Raw genomic sequence first — 21,348 nt, 5'->3', positions numbered from 1 at the left:
GGGGTTATATTTGCCTTACCATGGGCACCTTGAAGAATATGTCTGTCTCCCTTCCTCCAGCAGCTGTTAACTGCAATAGTTCCCCAAGGCAGTCCTGGGTTATATTTTAATAGATCTTTGGTAATTACTGGCTGAGGGTAGATACAGGGAGGAGACAGCTTCCATAGTGCCGTTTGGTATCCTTTAATCTGCAATGTGACTTGGCACTGAAAAAAAGTTTGCTAGCAAGCCTGTAACGCCAGCTACTCAGGAGACTGAGGCAGGAGAATTTAAAATTCAAGACCAGCCTGGGTACTAGAGTGAGTTCACAGCCCACACATCTTTTGAGACCCTGTTTCAAAGTAATGAGTAAAAAGGAAAGAAGTAGCTAGAGAGGCATCACAGTGGTAGAGCACTTTCTAGTACAGGAGGGGGGTGGAGTCAAGCATTGCTACCAGTTGGGAGAGGTAAGAGGAAGAGAGTTTCAGGAGTTCAAGGTCACCTGCAGTTAAATTGCTAGTTCAAGGCCAGCCTGGGCTACTTGAGGGTCTGGTGGCCCTGGTCACCACTATTTCTGTCCACCCTTGTTTTTCATGACATTCATATTGGGTCCCAGTGGTCCAGTATGGAGTGTTACAGTCTGGAGCCTTCCCCAGTTGAATTTGAGTCCTGTGGTTTTGGCATGGACCCCACTGGATGAAAGAAAGAATTGAAAAGAAAGGTCCTGACTGGTCCTGATGTGGTGGAGGAGAAAGTTGACTGTAGACGTGTGGGAGTGCGCAGTCAGAGGCAGGGACATCTGGGGGGGTCCAGGGTGGACAGGACCCTGAGCCATGTGAGGGGAGGGGAACCAGGTACAGCCAAGGAATGTTATAGGCACCTCAGCCATTTGTCCTAGGTTTGAAGTCCAAGATCCACAAAGTATGGTGTGTCCATATCTATCTAGGGAAGATTTGGTATAAACAAAGACTGCTCATTCGTTTCCCAGCCACCCAGACCTGAATAATCACACAGAAACTATTAATTACACCACTGCTTGGCCTATTAGCTCAAGCTTCTTACTAATACTTACATCTTAAATTAATTTTAATTTAATTTCTCTCTGTATATAATTTAATCTGTATATCACCACAAGGCTGTGGCTTACCAGTAAGTTCTGGTGTCTTTCTCCTTTAGCAATTACATGGCATCTCCCTGATTCTGCCTACTCTCTCTATATATATCAGTCTTCCAACCTGGCTATAGTGTGCCCTGCTATAGGCCCAAAGCAGCTTCTTTATTAACCAATTGTAATAAAACGTATTCACAGCATACAGAGGGGAAAGCCACATGGATTTGGGACACACCATGCTTTGTGGTTATTCGCATGTATGGACAAGTTCTTGGCGTCTGTCTGTCGCTCACTTGGTGAGTTGTCTTGAGTCCTATGGTTATTGTGTCAACCTTGAAAAGAACCTTTTCTTTCCTCTCGGTGGTGACTGAAGGTCGAGCTGGCAGGAGTCAGGTAGGAGAGGGCAGATGGCAGATAGGCAGGGAGGACCCACCACTCCATTGATTCTGAGCTTGGAGAGCCCCCCTGCTAGGGTCCTGTTTTCTTTCATTCCATCCTTCCTGTCTTCTCACTGCCAAGTGCCTGTGGCTGTGGCTCAGAATTCCCAGGCGGTTCTCCAGGTCAGGTCTCTCTTACCACTGCTGCACGCACCTGAGGTTCCTGGCACTCAGCAGGGTAGGCTTGCCCCTTGTATCGTGTTGTACATTGTTTTGTTTTAATACAGGATGGTAGCGCATGCCTTTAATCCCAGCACTCAGAAGCAGAGGCAGGCGGCGCCCTGAGTTCAAGGCTAGCCTGATCTACAGAGCAAGTTCCAGGACAGTTAGGGCTACACAGAAAAACCCTGTTTTGAAAAACAAGCAAAAATGACAGGGTCTCACTATGTAGCGATGGCTGGTATGGAACTATGTGGACTAGGCTAGCCTTAAACTCAGAGATCTCCCTGCCTCTGCCTCCTCGGTGCTAGGATTATTTGTGTGTGTTGTTGTTCACAGTTACTAGGGTGATCAAAGAAAGAGGGTCACTCTTGGATGAACTTAGGCCTTATAGGCAGCTGGGAGGGAGGTCTAGCCTCGATGACCTGCATCTCGAACAGCTGTACAGAAGCGTATTTATTTACATATATTTTTTTTTTATTTTCAAGACAGGGTTTTTCTGTAGCTTTTTTGGTTCCTGTTCTGGAACTAGCTCTTCTAGACCAGGCTGGCCTCGAACTCACAGAGATCCGCCTGCCTCTGCCTCCAGAGTGCTGAGATTAAAGGCGTGGGCTACCACCGCCTGGCCAGAAGCGTATTTATTGATTGTTACACAAAATTGTTTTTTTGGGTAAAGCAAGTTCCTCATACCAAATCCCCTGGTCTGATCTATAGGTTTAAACATCACACCCCTGCAGCTTTAGTCCTTAGTGTGCACTGTTTGCAGTACTCAGTAGTGCAAGACTTTCCAGGTGTGCCAGGCTCCTGACTAAAGTCACGCAAAGGCTGTGCAGCTCCTTCAGAGAAACAGCTCCCTAGATAACAGAACAGTCACTGTTTCCACCATGACTTCAAGGTCTAACAGCTATTTCATTATAATGTTTACCTAAGATACAATGCCTCGCTAGATTTCCTGTACAGATGTGTGTCCCCACACCTGGCTGTCTGCCCTTATTATCCACACACCTGGGGAGGCCGCTGTGCTGCTACAGCTGAGAGTACAGGGGAGCAGCCCTTGGGAGCCCAATAGTCCTGAAGTGGAAGCCAGCCCTGTGCTTCCTGCCTGTCTCCAGTAAGCCGCACTCCTGGGAGGAAGAGATGGTCTTACATCCGGTCCAGTTCTGTGGTGCACTGTGCAATGACAGCAAAACTCTGGTTCTTTTTGGGCTTTTGAAGACTGGGTCTTGTACAGTAGCCTAGGCTGGCCTGGAACTTATGGCCACCCTCTTCTCCAGGTGTCTTTCAAGTGCTAGGATTTTAGATGCGTACCACAGTGCCTGACTCAAAGTGCTCTCACCCCCCAGCCCCCGTCTCAAAGATGCTTACAGAGAAGCTGTGGGTGACTTTGGGCAGGAAGGAAATCCCAGTTCATTTTGCTCATTTCTTTCTAGTATAGAGCTTATTTCCATAGTTTGCCACGTGCATTTAGCAAGGTCGTAGTCCTTCAGAGATATCCACATTTGTATTAATTGTATTTTCATTACTGTAACCAAATACTTAAGGCAGGCTGGGTATATAAAGAAAAGGTTTATTTAGTGCAAAGTCTGTGCAGCATTTGCCTCTGCTTGGCTCTTTTGATGGCCTTCTTTCTGGTAGAGCCCCAGGGAAACTATGTCTGTGACTCTTCCCTATTTATAACCCACTGGAATTCAACCCTTGGGCTTCGTCACAGTGGTCTTAGGATCCAAAGTTGTTTTTTCTTTTTTTTTTTTAAAGATTTATTTATTTATTATGTATACAACATTCTGCCTCGATGTATGCCCGCACTCCAGAGCAGGGCGCCAGATCTCAGTACAGATGGTTGTGAGCCACCATGTGGTTGCTGGGAATTGAACTCAGGACCTCTGGAAGAGCAGACAGTGCTCTTAACCTCTGAGCCATCTCTCCAGCCCTGATCCAAAGTCTTTTATTGTCTGATTAAGTCTCCTCTCTCTTAACCACTGCCATAGAACTCTGCAGATTAAACTTCTGCTGGAATTCTGGGACAAATACCGTGGAAGGCCAGGCGAGGTAGCTCACACTGGCAATCTATTGACTCTTTTTTCTTTTTTTTTTAGTTAAAAAAATATATTTTTATTTTTGTACATGTGTCTGTGTACGCCACGTGTGTTCTTGTTCTCTAGGAGACCAGAAGAGGGAGTTGGTTCTCCTGGAGCTGGGGCACAGGTGGTTGTGAACTGCCTGACGGTGCTGGGAAGGCCGCGGGTCCTCTGCAAGAGCAGGAAATGCACTTAACCTCTCAGGGCCAGCTCTAGCTCTGGAGGGTTTTTGTGTTTTTTTGTTGTTGTTGTTGTTTTTGTTTTTGAGGGGGGTGGGATTTGAGATGTACTCATACACTATTGGTCAGGCTGTCCTGAGACTCATGTGACTTTCCTGCCTCAGCCTCCAGAGTGCTAGGATTACAGGCCTCTACCACCATAGCTGACCCTTTTGTTTCTTCAGTCTGTGACTTGGCTGGGATCTGCTGGAAGGCTTCTCTGATGAAGTACAGGAGCTGAGTGGCAGGTGGCAGGAGCCACCATGGGGCACTGGTTCCCTCTTCCAACAGGCTCCCCAGCTGACTCACTGCCCTGAACTCACAAAACCCTAGTGTGGGGCTGAAGAGATGGAGAGGTCCTGAGTTCAATTCCCAGCAACCGCGTGGTGACTCGCCATCTGTAATGAGATTTGGTGCCCTCTTCTGGCCTGCATGGATACATGCAGGCTGAACACCGTATGCCTAATAAATTTAATCTTTAAAGAAAAAAAAAATACCCTGAGCCGGGCAGTGGTGGCACAGGCCTTTAATCCCAGCACCCGGGAGGCAGAGGCAGGTGGATCTCTGTGCGTTCGAGGCCAGCCTGGTCTACAAGAGCTCAGGCTCCAAAGCTACAGAGAAACCTTGTCTCGAAAAAAAAAAAACTATTGTGTTCACCTTTCGATAGGAAGTGAATGCTAGGCCATTAAGGGTGGCAGGGCTTGGAGCTGCATCTTGTCATCACCATGACTCAGTCAGAGCAGTCTGGAGTGCAGGATACTAAGGTGGAGGAAGAGACTGCACTGGCTGCCACATGAAGACTGGCGTAGTTGACCACACTGAAGGCACTCTTGGGTTTGAATCTTGGTACCACCACCGACTGGCTGTGCCCAGCACTACATAAAGGGTGTGGTTACATACTGCTTTACCACATACTCCAGTACTCTGGAGGTGGAGGCAGGAAAATCAGAAGCTGAAGGTCATCCTTAGCTATATTTTGAGTTTTAAGCCAGCTATATGAGACTACAAAAAACAAGAATACCTATGTGTATACATTAAAAGAATAAAAGGGAGGAGTAATAAACACAAGTAAAATTGAAAGTTACCAGAAAATTGGGAAACGGAACCAATATAGCATCTTGAAATGACAGCTCCATGCCTCTGTTGGAAGACTAGGGCTAGCTGTAGTGGTACTTGCCCACAGTCCCAGCACCTGGACAGTCAAGCAGAAGGATCTAAAATTCCATGCAATCCTGGACTACACAGTGAGATCCTATCTCATAACCAAAGGAGGAGAGCCAGGTGGGTGTCTCCCATCTGGTAGTGGAGGCAGGAGGCTCAGGAATTTAAGGCCAGCCAAGGCTACTTGATATCTTAATAAACAAATTTGAAAGAACAAAAGAAAGAAAAAGAGAAGGCTAGTGCCGGCATAGCCCAGTGGTTGGGTGCTTGCTTAGTATACACAAGGGCCTGGGTCCTATCCATCCCCAGTGACGTACACACTCACAAATAGAAGGAGCCTGGGTATGCAGTTTGCACATCTTTAGTCTCAGCACAGAGACAGCTTGAAGTCAACCTGGTCTACATATCCAGGCCATCCAGGGCTCTATGGTGAGACCCTGTCTCGAAGGAAGGAAGGAAGGAAGGAAGGAAGGAAGGAAGGAAGGAAGGAAGGAAGGAAGGAAGGAAGGAAGGAAGGAAGGAGAGAGAAGGACAGGCAAACATCAGATTAAGGATAGCTGCCAAAAAGTTGGCTGAGTAACAGGCAGACGACCTGTAGGAACAATGTAGCTTTGTGGGGTGCTTGCCTGTGGTGCCGCCTACGTGTCCTGGCCGACCTGGGGAGGCACTGGCATTTTTATTTTTATTGGTCTCCATAGAAAGTCACTTCCCCAGGTCTATTTATAGTCTTGCGAGTGTCACATCAGCTCCAGTGTGTGGCAGCCAGACTAGCTGGTGACCTCCAGACATCCAAGATGCTCTCCTAAAAGGAAACAACTGCAAGCATTTTCCTGTGTGTGCATGTGTGAGCGTGCACGCATTTATCATAATTACTAGTTGTGTATTTTGCTAACATAATATATGGCTATATTGTATTTTAGAAAACCAATTAGAAGGGTTAACATTAACTTTTTTATTTGTTTTTTGTTTTTCCAGACAGGATTTCTCTGTGTACCCTGGCTGTTCTGGAACTTTCTCTATAGACCGGCCTGGCCTCAAACTCAGTGATCCACCTGCCTCTGCCTCCTGAGTGCTGGGATTAAAGGCATGTGCTTCATTAATTGTATTTTAAAAGTGATTTTTAAATTTTATCTATGCTACCCACCCCCAGTGTTTTTGTTCACACAAAGACCATGTTTTCCTTCAGTTATGGTGACTCACATCATGTGTAATTCCAAACCTCAGAAGGCTTGAGGCAGAAGGATTGCTGATAGTTTAAGGTCAACCTGGGCCAAAAAGTGAAGCCCTGCCTCAAAAAAAAAAAAAAAAACCACCCAGGTGATCACTGTGAGTCCTCAGTGTGGGCTGAGCTGGTATTTGGTTGGATGCCCCAACCCAACTCTTGCTGCTTGGCTGGGTGGTAGACCCACACCTACAATCCTAGCTACTGAAGAGGTTGAAGTTGGAGAATTGTGAGTTCAAAACTCAGCTAGGCTAGTGGGCCTGTCTGAAAATACACAGTTTTTAACCAACTGGAGGTTGGCGTGGAGCACACACCTGGTACTTGAGAAGTGGAGGCAGGAGAATCTAAAGTTTAAGGTCATCCTCAGCTACTTAGCAAGTCTAAGGTCAGTCTGAGCTACGTGAGATGGTCTCAAAACCACAGAGGTGGGGCGTAGCTAAGTGTCTATATCCGGCCGGCATGTCTGGCTTCCACCTCTTTTGCTACAAAATCAAGCAACCCCCTTCTGCTGCCTTTGTAAGGGCTGGTTGATTTACAGTGTCAGACTCTCCTTGCCCTGGTTGGTAACAGTACTTGGAACCGACAGGAGAGGGCACCCAAGTCAGCTCTTCAGCTTTATTCAGCAGCTGTGCTCCCTCTGCTTGGATGGCAGGCATGGAGGGTGAGGGTGTTTTTACCACTCTCAGGTTCACTGAAAATCAGCCAGTAATTTTTTTTTTTTTTGAGACAGCCTTGAAGCCTGTCCTGGAACTAGCTCTTGTAGACCAGGCTGGCCTCGAACTCAAAGAGATCCGCCTGCTTCTGCCTCCCGAGTGCTGGTATTAAAGGTGTGTGCCACCACCACCCGGCCAGCCAGTAAATCTTAACCAAGCCTGAAATCATACCTCCTGTTGGCTAGACAGTAAGTCCGGCGGAAAACAGCTCAAGGTGGTTTGGTGGTTCTGTTCTGTCTTCCTCTTCCTGACTTTTTTTTTTATTCAGTTTTCCTCCTGACCTCATAAGGCTGCTAGAGCGCTGAGTACCATGCTTCTTCTTTCTTTTCTTTTAGTTGAAAATCCTTTTAGATTTGTTTTTTATTTTATGCATATGAGTGTTTTCCCTACATGTATGTTTGTGCCCCACATGCGTGCCTGATGCCTGACAGTTTAGAAGCCCACGTTGGATCCTCTGGAACTGGAGTTACAGCTGTCAGCTGCTCTGTGGTTGCTGGGAACTGAACTCAGGTCTTCTGGAAGAAGAGCCGGTACTCTTAACTACCCACAGCTGTCTCTAAAGTCCCACACCATGCATTTTATGTTAGAAGAGACCTGTGGATGTTGCTTAGTGGTAAAGTGTGCATTAGGCCCCAGGTACAATCCCCAGTACTTGGGGGAAGAGAAGCAGCAACAGTTGGCTAGGTGTGGAAGCACCTGCCCTTGGGAGCTGGAGGCTGTAGGATTAGGAGTTCAATGTCCTCCTCAGCTACCAGCAAGTTCCAGGCCAGCCTAAGCTATGTGAGAACTTGTTTTAAAAAGGGGGGGGGGGCGGTAAGAGACACTTCTGAAGGTGGAAAGCCCCTCCGAGACTACTGTTTCCTGGTCGCTGCGGCCACTGTGGGAAAGAGAGACTGGCCCTTTGTTTTGCGATAGGGTCTTACTAGCTCTAGCTAGTCTAAGGCAGTCCTCTTCCTCAGCCTCCCAAGTGCTGGAATTACAGGCATGAACCAGCATGCTCTCTACAGTGGCCATTTTAAGCCCCACAGTTGAAGAAACTATGGCCTGGGGGAAGAGGTAGTGCATGGCTCAGCAGGAGCTCCAAACCAGACAGTCTGACTCCTTGGTGGCCTTAACCACAGTGCTCTAGGGCTCAGCTCCGGCTGTAGTCCTGCAGGCAGTTCTGCTATCTGCAATCAGATTGCTGTAGTCCTTGCTCAATCAGCCAACACCCCATGAGCTGGTGCAACCCCGCCCCTGCCTGCTGCTCCTGTTTACAACATTGGGAGCATACTATGCTGTTTGGAGCTCTGACCAGACACACGGCAAGTAACATCAGGTGCGAGACTGGAACCCTGGACCGCCCAGCTCCAAGTCTCAGCTTCAGAACGCCCAGGCACATCACTCTGCTAAGCCCAGCTGCCTTGAGCAGTCTGGGTGGGGAGTATACGCAGAGTTCATTCTGTGCTGTGGTCATCAGGAGCCTGCATTAGTCACTCCTGTATTAGTGCCTCTGTGTGCCAGGAGCTGCTCTAGGAGGAAGGTCCGACGTGCCAACAAGACACAAGGCAGTGGATGTGCTGTGCACACCTGTGGTCCCAGCCTCCAGAGCAGGAGGCTCAGGAGTTCCTCAGGGCCAGCCTTGGCCACACAGGGAGTTTGTTCACATGTCTGTCTGTGTACCTGTGTGCCTGATTTCTGTGGAAGTCAGAAGAAGGCTTGGGAACCTCTGGGACTGGGTGCTGGGAATCAAACCCAGGTCCTCTGGAAAAGTAGCCAGTGCTCTAAACCACTAAGCCATCTCTCTACCCCCTTCAATTTTGAATTTTATTTTTTAAAATATTTATTTATTTGTTATGCATACAATATTCTGTCTGTGTGTATGTCTGCAGGCCAGAAGAGAGCACCAGACCTCATTACAGATGGTTGTGAGCCACCGTGTGGTTGCCGGGAATTGAACTCAGGACCTTTGGAAGAGCAGGCAATGCTCTTAACCACTGAGCCATCTCTCCAGCCCCTGAATTTTATTTTTATGTGTATGTATGAGTGCCCACACACATGTTTGTGCACCACATGCATGCCTGATTCCCATGAAGGCGAGAAGCCGGTGTTGGATCCCTTATAGCTGGAATCAGAGGTGGCTCTGAGCCATCTGTTGTTGGTGCTGGGGACTGAACCCAGGTCCTCTGCAGGAGCAGCAGCTGAGCCATCTCTGCAGCCCGTCTTTTGTTTTCTTGAGGCAAGCCTGGACTCATATTTGTGATCGTCCTGCAGGAAAGGTCTGTGCCACCATGCCAGGCTTTAAAGCGCGTGTTGAGCTAACTGGGACACATCTAGGGAGGGACAGCCAAGGCAGGGACTGCTTGGAGCCATGGTGCTAATTTACCATCCAGTAACAACAGCGATTACTTAATTATACTGTACATTATCTTGACAGATGTTACTAGGCCTTTATAGTGATCCTGGCTTTGAGTGAGGAATATTTCATAGAGAATTGAGTCCCCAAGACAGCATAGCCTGAAAAACAATTCCTTCTGGGTCTGAGGCCCTGAAGGGTTTAGTTAGTAATATTTGATTTTTTTGTATGTATATTCTTTTTTTTTTTTTATAATTTGGAGAGATGATTCAGAGGTTAAGAACACTGACTGCTCTTCCAGAGGTCCTGAATTCAATTCCCAGTGGCTACATGGTAGCTCACAACCATCTATAGTGGGATCTGATGCCTTCTGACATGCAGGCATACATGCAGACAGAGCACTAGTATATAAAAATATGCATAAATAAAATGTTAATAATAAAAAGAAGATTCATTTTTATATACTTAGCTGGCAGGGGAGATACTATGATCACGAAGGTGGTTTTCCATCATACTCTGGATATGCTAACCCCTGCGATTCCCCAAATGCAGGAAGCTCGACTGCATAATGTGTGGTAGTGGGGACTGCATTTGAACTCTCCCCTAGGAAAAAAAATTATTTTTACTACTTAATGTTTTGCCTGAACAATGGATGTCTGCATACATGCTTGCAGTAGATCCTGTGGGACTGTAGTTACAGACAGTTGTGTGCTACCTTCTGGGGCTTGGGAATCGAACCTAGGTTTTCTGGAAGACCAGCAAGTGCTCTTAGCTGCTGAACCATCTTTCCAGCCCCTGAACGTATATTCTTTAAAGTGTTTTGGTTTTTCAAGACAGGGTTTCTCTGTGTAACAGCCCTGATTATCCTGGAACTTGCTCTGTAGACCAGGCTGGTCTCAAACTCACAGAGATCTGCCTGCCTCTGCCTCCTGAATGCTGGGATTAAAGGTGCATGCGACCATGCCCGGCTTAAAGTTGATATATATATTTCAACTATGTGTTATAGATATATAACATATATATATACATATATATGTGGTGAGTGTGTGTCCGTCTACTTTTACAGTGTGCATATGGAGGTAAGAACATAGGGGTTGGCTCCCTTACCATGTGGGTCTCTGTTGAGTTGGGAGCGTCTCAGGGATTTAACTTGTTTCATCAGGCTGGTTGGCAGTCACCTTTATATACTCTACCATCTTGCCAACCCTGGATGTGTATTGTTATTGAGATGTAACATGCATGTAGTACTAAGGGCATGTCCAGAGTGTACAGGGAACTGTTCATGAAGGCATAATCCTGCAGTTGCTGCTCTCAGGAGGCTTTCTGTCCCAGGTTCAGTCCCAGCCTGGATTATACAGCGAGACCTTGTCTCAAAACACAGTAGGGGCTGGAGAGATGGCTCAGGGGTTAAGAGCACTGGCTGTTCTTCCAGAGGACCTGGGTTTAATTCCCAGCATCCACATGGCAGCTCACAGTTATCTATTACTCCAGTTCCAGGAGACCTGACACCCTCACACAGACATACATGCAGGCAAAATACCAATGCATATAAAATAAAGATAAATAAATAAATTCATAGAAAAAAAAAAGTAAGAAAGAAAAGGGCAGCCTGACCTACATAGTTTCAAGCCAGCCAGGGCTACACAGTGAGACCATGTCTCAAAAAACCAAAAAAAGAAAAAAAAAAACAATATAATAAACAATAATAAAAAACTGAAATGAAGCCAGGCAGTGGTGGCGCACGCCTTTAATCCCAGCACTCGGGAGGCAGAGGCAGGAGGATCTCTGTGAGTTCGAGACCAGCCTGGTCTACAGAGCTAGTTCCAGGACAGGCTCCAAAGCTACAGAGAAACCCTGTCTCGGAAAACCAAAAAAAAAAAAAAAAAAAAAAAATAACTGAAATGAAGGCAGGCATGGAAGTTCATGCCCATGATCCCCACAGTTTTAAGGGCCTGAGACAGGAGAATTGCTACACGTTCAAGGCCAGCAGAGCTCTACATGGTGAAATCCAGGTGAGCCAGGCATAGTGAGACCATCTCAAAAAGAAAAGGCTCTGTTGGAAGTGCATTCGGAAGGGAGTTAGCCTGGGCTCTCCCTCCACCTTCTCCCACCTGATAGGCACCCATGATGCTTTGGCCAGTGAAGGTGGCACCTGATCTCCCATGCTCCTCATGGTGCTCTCTAGGGCTGAGGAGAAGCAGGACCAGCGAGGAGAGAGCTCTGCCCAGGAGCACTGCTCCCCACTCGGCTCCTTCCAGTGTGTGCTGAGAACCTGGGATTGGTGCCTCCAGACCCACAAAGAGCGCTTAGTGTCTCAGCTGGCCTTTCTGTGGGGTCCCCCACTATCACCTTCACAACCTCCTTCGCACGGGAAGCAGGCAATGGTGTCAGGAGGAGACAGCCAGCCACTCTGCATGGTGACCTGGAGCTGCAGAGGGAGCTGGGTATGGCTGCTAGGCCTTTACACCTGTGTGTTCTTGACACTAAGGGAACAGCTGCTTGTGGCCCCCTAGGGGCATGTCCTCCCACCTGGGGCCTCTGCTCTCAGCAGGTTTCTTCTGCTAGTAGCTGCTCTCTGGAATCTTCTTGTGCTTTCAAAAATATCCTGGTGCCGGGCGGTAGTGGCGCACGCCTTTAATCCCAGTACTAGGGAGGCAGAGGCAGTCGGATCTCTGTGAGTTCGAGACGAGCCTGGTCTACAGAACTAGTTCCAGGACAGGCTCCAAAGCTACAGAGAAGCCCTGTCTCGAAAAAAAAAATCCTGGAGCTAGGCCTGATCCTAGTGGTGCAGGACTATACCCCAGCTACCCAGGAGGCAGAGGCAGGAGGAACAGGAACTCAAGGCCAGCCTGGGTACATCTGGAGAGAAGAAAAAGTGATTGGATATAATGTCCATGCCTGTCATCCAGCACTTGGGGAAGTGAAGGCACAAAGATCACAAGTGGAAAGTCATCCTTGGCTACATAGGGAGTTGAAAACCAGTATGAGCTACATTAAACCCTGTCTCACGTATATATAAACAAAAGGAAGACAGGTGTGGCTCAGCCGTAGTGGGTCTGTCTGGCATGCCTGACACCTGGGTTCTGATCTTAATACTGGGTAAAGAAAGCTTCAGGTGGAGGAGATCGTGTGTTCTCTGGATGAAGCAAGGGGCAGATCTTGCTTAAGGTAACCTCCTACTCCCACCTTGGTCTCCAACTCCAACTGGGACAAGAGAATGCGGGTGTGTGTGTATGGGGGGTGCTTTGGAGCACACCTGACCACTCTCTCCTCTGCAGTGTACCACTGGGTGGAGATGCGGACCAAGATGCGCATCATGGGCTTCCGGGGCACAGCCATCAAGCCGCTGAATGAAGAGGCAGCTGCAGAGTTGGGCGCTGAGCTGCTGGGCGAGGCCACCATCTTCATTGTGGGCGGAGGCTGCCTGGTTCTGGAGTACTGGCGCCACCAGACTCAGCAGCGCAACAAGGAGGAGGAACAGAAGGCAGCCTGGAATGCACTGCAGGACGAGGTGGGCCGCCTGGCGCTGGCACTGGAGACGCTACAGGCTCAGGCACAGGCGATGCCCTCTTTGAGCGCCCTGGAGGAGCTCCGAGCTGAGCTGCGGGAAGTGCGCACCCAGGTCTGCAATGAGCACTCCACTTCCAAGTGCCAAGCAGCATCTTCCAAGAAATAGTTGGCTGCTAGGGCCCCCAACATGGCCTGGCCTGCCCTGGCCCAGCAGAAGCCATCGGGACCTTGATGCAACTGTGACCTGTGGTGGTCACCCCTTACTGACAAAATCTGGGCATTTCCCCCAGGGAACACAGCAGCAAAAGTGTTCAGAGCCCGCCAGCTGCTGACTCGGATTGCTCAGCCCCAACCAGGAACCACGTTGGACTTTGAAGATCTTGCCAGCCTATCTCCCCACTGCTCTGGCAAAGGCAAAAATGAAAACAGGGCTCCAACCTGATCAGGACCTGGTTAGACAAGGTCACCTGCCATTATTGGAGAGCCTTCTTCCTTTGGTGGCTGAAGCCCTTGGGTCAGCAAAGCCTCTGTTCTTGTGGAGGAAGCCTGCAGCTGATGTGCGCCTTCTCCCTCCCATCCTTGGTGCAGCCCCACTCCCCCTGTCCTCAGGGTCCTTGGACCTTGTTTCCACTGACACCATATTTCCTCCTGTCCTTCTTCAGTGGCATTTCTTAGGCCAGTGGGTTAGATGTCATCCACACACATCTGTCTGCCCCTCCCCACCTCTGGAGCCCTGGTCTCCCCAGACATGACATGTCACTAGGAATGTGATGCTGGGCACAGAGTGACCTGTTCTCCCACAATTCTGGAAGCCAGCAGCGAAGGTCGGGATGTTGGGGATTCCACTCCCTCTTCTGGCATCAGGGCTCCAAGACTTGTGGATTCTGTCTTGTCTTCATGTGGCCTTCCCTCCCTCTTCTGTCTCTTGGACACCTACCTTGAATACAAGGCCCACCCTAAACCTGGGGTGACCACATTGAAAGATCCTTAACTACATCTCTGAAGACCCTTTTCTGATGGGGACACACTGACAGGTCCCAGGGTTAGGACGTGGGTTTACCTTTTGGACCTTGTTACACTCTGCCCTCCTAGGAGTGCACAAGGCCCTGCTGTGCTGCTTGGCCATTTGACATCCTTCACTTGGTTTCTGGGGTTGGGCTCAGCACTGCAGCTCCAGGATGTGACTGCAGCAGTCACTGTCATGGCTGTCAGTCCTGATGTTAGGAGCCCCAGCATAAGAAGGCATCTCTAGGATATAGGAGTGGCATAATTAATATGGACCTCCAAACTGGGCCACTGGTCATTAGTAACAGAAAGCTGCGTGTGGTGACTCACATCTGGAATCCCAACACTCAGAGCTGAGGCAGGAGTGAGCCTGAGTTCCATCGTGAGTCCCAGGACAGATTTCTGGGCCACAGAGAGACTCTGTTGCCAAAAAGAAAAAGAAAAGAAAAGGAAGAGGAAAAGACAACAAAATCCTGGAGAAAAGACAGAAAACGTTTTGGCTGTGGTGAGAAAGGGGCCATCACTCATCCTATGAGCTCTTTCCCATATTGGGAAACTGAGGCCCTGGAGAAGAAATGCTAAGTGACTTGGCCAAGATCACACAGTTCAGGAGGGTCCAGCTACAGAGGGTAGGGAGAACCATATGGTTCTGTCTGTAAAGCAAGGTGAGGGGAGGGCTGACCCCTTCCCAGAGGCCAGAGGCACTGAGTTTCTGTCCCCTATTAGAAGAGTCCTAGGCCAGCCACACCTGAGATCTCTGAGTATAGGGAACAGATTCATTTCACCTGGCCCTTGTCCCTAGAGGTGGGCCTGGTAAGGCTTTTTGTCAGAGGGGTGAGAATGACCCATCCCAGTATTCTCCAGGTGGAAACCCAAGACTTGCTTCTGACACTGTATCTCAACTTCTAGAAGAGGGAGAAGTTGGTGTCTTTTTTTTTTTTTTAAGCTTTATTTTATGTGCATTGATATAAAGGTGTCAGATCCTCTGGAGCTGGAGCTACAGACAGTTAGGAGCCACCATGTGGGTGCTGGGAATTGAACCATGATCCTCTGGAAGAGCAGCTGGTTCTCTTAACCACTGAGCCATCTCTATCTCTCCAGCCCCCAGAAATTGGTGTCTTTAAATTTTGAGTTAGGTAAGGCTCTGACTGAGGGACAAAGCCAAGGACAGACATGACTGCATGATGGAGGACAGAGGATAGAGCAGGGAAGCAGCTCGGTGCCCGATTGCCATGGTTACCCCTGACAGTCGTCTGTCACCAGCAACAGCTCTGAGACCAGTTCTGGCCACCCTTCCCGGTGTCAGTCCACACAGTTATGGCAAAGCCAGGACAAGCCAAGGGCCCTGAACTCAGGTCAGTCATTACTCCAGCAAAGCAACTTCACTGTTCTGAGTTCCCTGAAGAACTCCCAAGAAAATTTTCCCTGAGACAAATGTCACCTTGAGGCCACCCAAGCATGAGTAGGCCTGTGGGCCCATGCTGACCCCGGGGGAGCCTTCACATGGTCCTAATGCATGTGGACATTTTGGGACCTGTGGACAGCCTTACCCCAGTGGACAGCAGTGTGGGAAACAAGTGTGAGGGGGTGTGTGGTTCCAGACGCTTCCACAAGGCAGAAGGCCGGAGCAGCTCTCACGGCTCTGCTGTCCTAGTCACTGCAGTGTTATATATTTCCCATGTAGGGAGAAGGGTGAGAATAAATTTATTACTGAAGCTGGTTGTCTTCAAGTGTACTTGTGTATGTTTTTAATTGAAAAAAAAAATTCAATAGACTCAAGAGAGTCATTTGCCACCAAGCCTGATGACATGATTGGATCCCCAGGATTTGCATAGTAGACAGAGAGAAATGACTCCCTCAGGTTGTCCTCAAACCTCCACGTTCATATTGTAACATTCACACAACTATAAACACACACACAAGAATAAATGAATATATAAATAAAATGTAATAAGTACTTTTTAAAGTCCAGGTTGTATTATGCCTGTAATCCCAACACTTGGCATTCCTGTCAAACAAGGAAGACTTCATGTTCAAAGGGCTACATAGAAAGACCCCGTCTAAGCCTGGCAGGCCTATTGTCCTTATGTTGGCTTCATTGTCGGACAAGCCCTTGCTTGGAGGAACCAACCTGTTGGAGAGCTGCCCCAGAGGAGAATGGATCTCCTACAAGCTCCAGCCAGTTCTCCTGCCCCAAGGCCATTCCTTGGCCAGCCAGCCTCTGAGCACTGTGGGCAGACTAACAGGAAAAGCCTGCCTAGCAGCTGGGGTGCCGTCACCCACCAAGTGGACACATGTTCACTGAGCAGGTACTGGGTTTGGATCAGCCAGGAACAAGACAAAGCCCAGCATCACCACCATGGAGCTCATACACCAGTGCTGGAGCAAAGTGCTGATGCTGGGGAAATGATGCAGCTCGGATGGCTCTTGTCTGGCATGCTGAAGCCCTAGGTTCAGTCCCCAGCACTGCATAAACTGCATATGCCTGTCATCCTAATTCACTGCAGGGACCGCAGGTTCAAAGTTGAGAACTCCATAAGGAGACCCGGGTCAGAACAATCACTACTGCAAGGCTTAGCAGATTAGGCCCCTGAGCCGAATCGGTCAATAAAGGTTTATTAAAACAGCTATGCTCGTTCACTTTCACATCGTTGCATCAAAACCACTTAAGCAGGATTTGAGTATCTGAGGCTCAGAGCTAAAAACAGTCACCCACTGGTCCTTCACAGAACACCTTGGCTGTCTCCATACATCAAGAGTCCACAAAGGCCACCCTCTTGTCACACAGGAGTTAAGCACTGGGGAGGCAGAGGCTGTCGGATCTCTGTGAGTTCTAGGTCGGCCTGATGTACATAGTTCAGGACGGCCAGGGCTGTGTAGAGAAACCCTGTCTCAAAAACACGACAAAACAAAACTTGCTCTGGAATAGAAGATCATGTGTAGAGTTTCTGAAGCCTACCCACCTCCACCCTGTGACACACTAGCCCCTCCCCCTTCTGTGTTCCGACCCTCCCCCCACTCCAGTCCCCACAGAAGCCACTACCAGCAACCAAGGAAGGACCTGAAATCTTGAGAAGGAAGTTTGTGTAATCCATCAAGAACACATTGTGTAATAATTCGGTTCTCCCTGTATGCAGATCACAGTGTTGTGTAATTCAGGGCGCGTGTCTGTGTAATGAAGTTGTGTGTGGTGTTGTATATGTGTCTCTGAATGACAGTTGATGAAGTCATCGCCCAGCAGTGCCTCCTACTATGTCCTGTTTTGTGATAATCCAGTTTATAAAGAACTACATCGGGCTGGAGAGATGGCTCAGCAGCTAAGAGCTCTTGTTACTCTTGCCGAGAAAAAGTTCAGTTCCCAACACCCACACAGTGGTTCACAACAATTCCTAACTCCAGTTCCAGGAGATTCAGTACCCTCTTCCAGGCTTACACGTCGTACACAGATATACATGCAGTCATTTATACACATAAAATGATAAATAAATTTGTCTTTCTTTGTCCTGCCAGCCAGCTCCCAGATCACAACATGGAGACTTACTATGAACTAGGAAAGCTTGGCTGATGGCTTAGACTTGTTTTCAGTTAGCTCTTACAACGTAACCCATTTCTTTTAGTCTATGTTCTTTTAAGTGTTACCTTGACCTTGTAATGCCTCTGCTGCTTTCCTGGTGTCTCCACCTTCTTCCCAGTGTCCTCTCTGCCCGGAAATCCTGCCTAGCTATTGACCATTCAGCTTTTTATTAAACCAGTCAGAGTGATACATCTTCACACAGTGTAAAGGAATATTCCACAACAATATCAAAAAGAAAACTATATAAAACCAGGTGTGGTGGAGCCAGAGGCAGGCAGATCTCTGTGAGTTCAAGGCCAGCCTAGTCTACAGAGTTCCAGGACAGGAACCAAAAGCTACACAGAGAAACCCTGTCTTGAAAAACCAAAAGGAAAAAACAAACCAAACAACAAAACATGCTTGGGTGGGTGTGCCAACAAGTTACTCAGGAACATATAGGAGGTCACCAGAGCCTGGGAGTCCAAAGCAGCCTGTGGAACACAGCAAGAACCTGGCTCTGCCAAAGCATGGGGAGCACAGAGCTCCAGGTATGTACCATGTCTGTGCTCTGCATAGGTGCGAGCAGCCACAGCAGAAGAATGGATCCAGGTTAATACTGTGCCGGGCATATTGTGAATCTAATTAAAATGAGAAGTGCTGCCAGGCGGTGGTGGTGCACACCTTTAGTCCCAGCACTTGGGAGACAGACAGGTGGAGATCTGTGAGTTCTAGGCAAGCCTGGTCTACAGTCCAGGGCAGGTTCCAAAGCTGCAGTGAAACCCTGTCTTGATACCCGCCCCGCCCCCCAAAAAATGTGCTCACTGTACAGTCGCCTTTCCCAGGCAAAGTGCACACTGCTTTCTACCAGACTGGATTTCATAAAGGGAGCTCATACAGCCAGGTGTGATGGCAATCCCCGATAATCCCAGCACTCAGAAGGCTTAGGCAGGAGGGTACCAAGTTCAAAATCAGAAAGGACTACCTGGTGAGAGCCCATCTCAGAAAGAAAACAACAGCCTTTTGTAAGGGAGGAACAGGGAATGGAGCAGCTGCTGTGGTGACCTCAGGTTACAGAATCAAACTCAACTTCCCTATTACGCCTGCTCAGATGGGCCCCTTGCCACTGATGAGCTAGAGAAACACTTCTGCTTACTGACTGCTGCTGAGGCCTCTGACTAGGGTGTAGATGAGGGGACCCTAGAGGAGGGTCGGTCGGAGCCTCCTGTGTGAGTTAATGCTCTCGAACACATCTGCTCGCCCAGAGTTCAGAGTTCCCAGACCAGGTGGGGAAACCCGGCAGGACCTGTTTTCTTCTGATTCTTCTGGACCTCTCTGCAATGTTCCTCCCTCCGGGGCAGGGAGCAGCACCCCTCAGGAGTGGAGTCCTGTGACCTGCTATTGCACAGGAAGGAGCCGTCATGAGATTTTTTTTTTTTTTAATGACCAGCCAGAGTTACCAGAACAGAGTTTCTCTGGTCAGCGTGAGGAGGGAGGAGGTCAGTTCTAATCAGGAACCAACCATGATGGAAAACTCCAACTGAGCCAGGCGCTGGTGGTGCTCGCCTTTAATCTCAGCACTCAGGAAGCAGAGGTGGGTGGATCTCTGTGAGTTCGAGGCCAGCCTGGTCTACAAAGCTAGTTCCAGGATAGCCACCACGGTTATACAGAGAAACCCTATCTTGGACACCCCCCCCAAAAAAAAAGAAAGAAAATAAAAAAAACTCTAGCTGGCTGCAGTGGTGGATCCCTGTAACTCCAGTACTTGTGAAGCTGAGGCAGGATAGCCTGGGCTACATAGTTGCAATATTCTGTCTTAAAACAAGGAGGGAGGGCAAAATGACTCCAAGAATAAAGCTGCCTGGCCGGGCGGTGGTGGCACAGGCCTTTAATCCCAGCACTCCGGAGGCAGAGGTAGGCGGATCTCTGTGAGTTCGAGACCAGCCTGGTCTACAAGAGCTAGTTCCAGGACAGGCTCCAAAACACAGAGAAACCCTGTCTCGAAAAACCAAAAAAAAAAAAAGAATAAAGCTGCCTGTCGTCAAGCCTGAAGACCTGAGTTCAGTCCCTGGATCACACATGTTGAAAAAGAGAACAGACTCCCTGCAAATGCTCCATACAAGTGCTGTGGGACATAAGCACTAGCGCGCACAAGAATAAAACATCAAAGATAAATAGAAGATAAGTGAAGGCTGGCAAGATGGTGCAAGTAACCCATAGGGGAAGAAGAAAGCCAACTTCCAAAAGTTGTCCTCTGACTCCACATTCTCAAAGTGGCACATTTGATACACACACACTGATTATGAATTCAATGTAAAAATAAATGAAATATAAGAAAAACCAGGCATGGTGGTGCAAGCCTGCAGTCACATGCGCACATAAGCACACACGCGCAAACACACACACACAGGAAGAAGAAAAAATGCACAAATGAGGGAGAACAGAAATTCTGTTGTCAGCAGAAACTGCAAGTGTGCTGCCAGTGCCTCTGGACAGCTCAGTGGAGTGGACATTCCAAGGACTTTCAAAGATGGTCTCTCAGCATCCCAGGGCAAAGGCCAGACCTCTGTCACTAGGCTAGTCCTTGACTATACCCAGGATGGAAGAGAGAAGGGTGGAGGTAGGGAGACAACAGATATCCTCAGCTATCCTGTGGAGCACAGACTGCTCTGTCACCAATGGAATCAGCCCTTAAGCCCTGATGAATGAGCATGTCTTCCTGTGTCTGTTCCATGATGGAGGTAGAAAAGATTTTAGCTACGCAAGGAGAGTATCAAAGTCATTTTCAGCCACATAGCTTAAGTCGAGCCTGGGCTCCCTGAGAGTCTGGCTCAGAGGTTAAGAGCATTGCCTGCTCTTCCAAAGGTCCTGAGTTCAATTCCCAGAAACCACATGGTGGCTCACAACCATCTATAATGAGGTCTGGTGCCCTCTTCTGCCCTGCAGGCATACACATAGAAAGAATATTGTATACATAATAAATAAATAAATATTAAAAAAATAGGAGTAAAGATCTGGGCATGCTGGCTCATTCATAGTTGTAATCCCAGCCCTTGGGAGACTGAGACAAGAGACTTGTCATGAGTCTGCAGCCCTCCTGGAGTAGAGAGTAAAACCCTATCTTTAAAAGAAAGAGGAGCCGGGCGATAGTGGCGCACGCCTTTAATCCCAGCACCTGGGAGGCAGAGGCAGGCGGATCTCTGTGAGTTCGAGGCCAGCCTGGTCTACAAGAGCTAGTTCCAGGACAGGCTTTAAAGCTACAGAGAAACCCTGTCTTGAAAAAAGAAAGAAAGAAAAAAACAGGAAAGATAAAAAAGGAAAGCTGAAAAGATGAACTAGCTCAGTGGGTCTGCTGCTAAACATGGAGACCTGAATTCAAATCTGCCGCTAAACATGGGGACCTGAATTCAAATTTCCAGAAGCTACACCAAAAATTGGACTCATGACTAACAAGGTGGCCCATTGGATAATGGCCAAACTTAGGGACCTGAGTTCAGTAGCTGGGACCCCCGTAATGGAAAGAGAGATCCAACTTCCCTCATTTGTTCTCTGACATCCACAAGTATGCCTTGAACCACACAAGCACACACTCGGGAGTCAGAGGCAAGCAGATATCTGTGAGTTTGAGAGCAGCCTGGTCTACAAGAGCTAGTTCTAGGACAGGCTCCAAAGCTACAGAGAAACCCTGTTTCAGGAGAGAGAGAGAGAGAGAGAATTTCCAGATCCAAAGAGAAACAAATTTCAAGTAGATGATAGGATCCAGCCCAGATTGTAGAGTATGACTTCACAGCACTTGGGAGGTAGAGGCAGGAGGATCTCTATCTACATAGCAAGACCCTAGCTCAAAGGTGTGTGTGTGGGGGGGGGGGG

At 48.4% G+C, this 21,348-nt stretch overlaps 1 protein-coding gene and 1 pseudogene across 2 annotated transcripts in view; both read left to right on the top strand.

Moving 5' to 3' along the window:
- Opa3 (outer mitochondrial membrane lipid metabolism regulator OPA3) overlaps positions 1-21,348 on the top strand; it is a 32,621-nt gene that overhangs the window by 7,552 nt on the left and 3,721 nt on the right. The window contains exon 2 of one of the 2 annotated variants that reach the window (XM_050126279.1): positions 12,692-15,885. The exons of the other annotated variant lie outside the window; for it this stretch is intronic. Within the exon in view, the coding sequence (XP_049982236.1) occupies positions 12,692-13,089 (398 nt within the window). The 3' untranslated portion in view covers positions 13,090-15,885. Of the gene's footprint in view, positions 1-12,691; positions 15,886-21,348 lie in introns of those variants that run through there. 2 annotated transcript variants of the gene reach the window in all.
- LOC126491026 (uncharacterized) lies at positions 9,875-10,018 on the top strand (annotated as a pseudogene).

The sequence above is a fragment of the Alexandromys fortis genome, unplaced genomic scaffold, assembly GCF_014885135.2.
Source record: "Alexandromys fortis isolate MF-2015 unplaced genomic scaffold, M_Fortis_MF-2015_v1.1 scaffold_240, whole genome shotgun sequence".
Lineage (NCBI taxonomy): Eukaryota > Metazoa > Chordata > Mammalia > Rodentia > Cricetidae > Alexandromys > Alexandromys fortis.
Note: the sequence above shows the minus strand (reverse complement) of the source record. Positions and strands in the feature narration are given on the sequence as shown.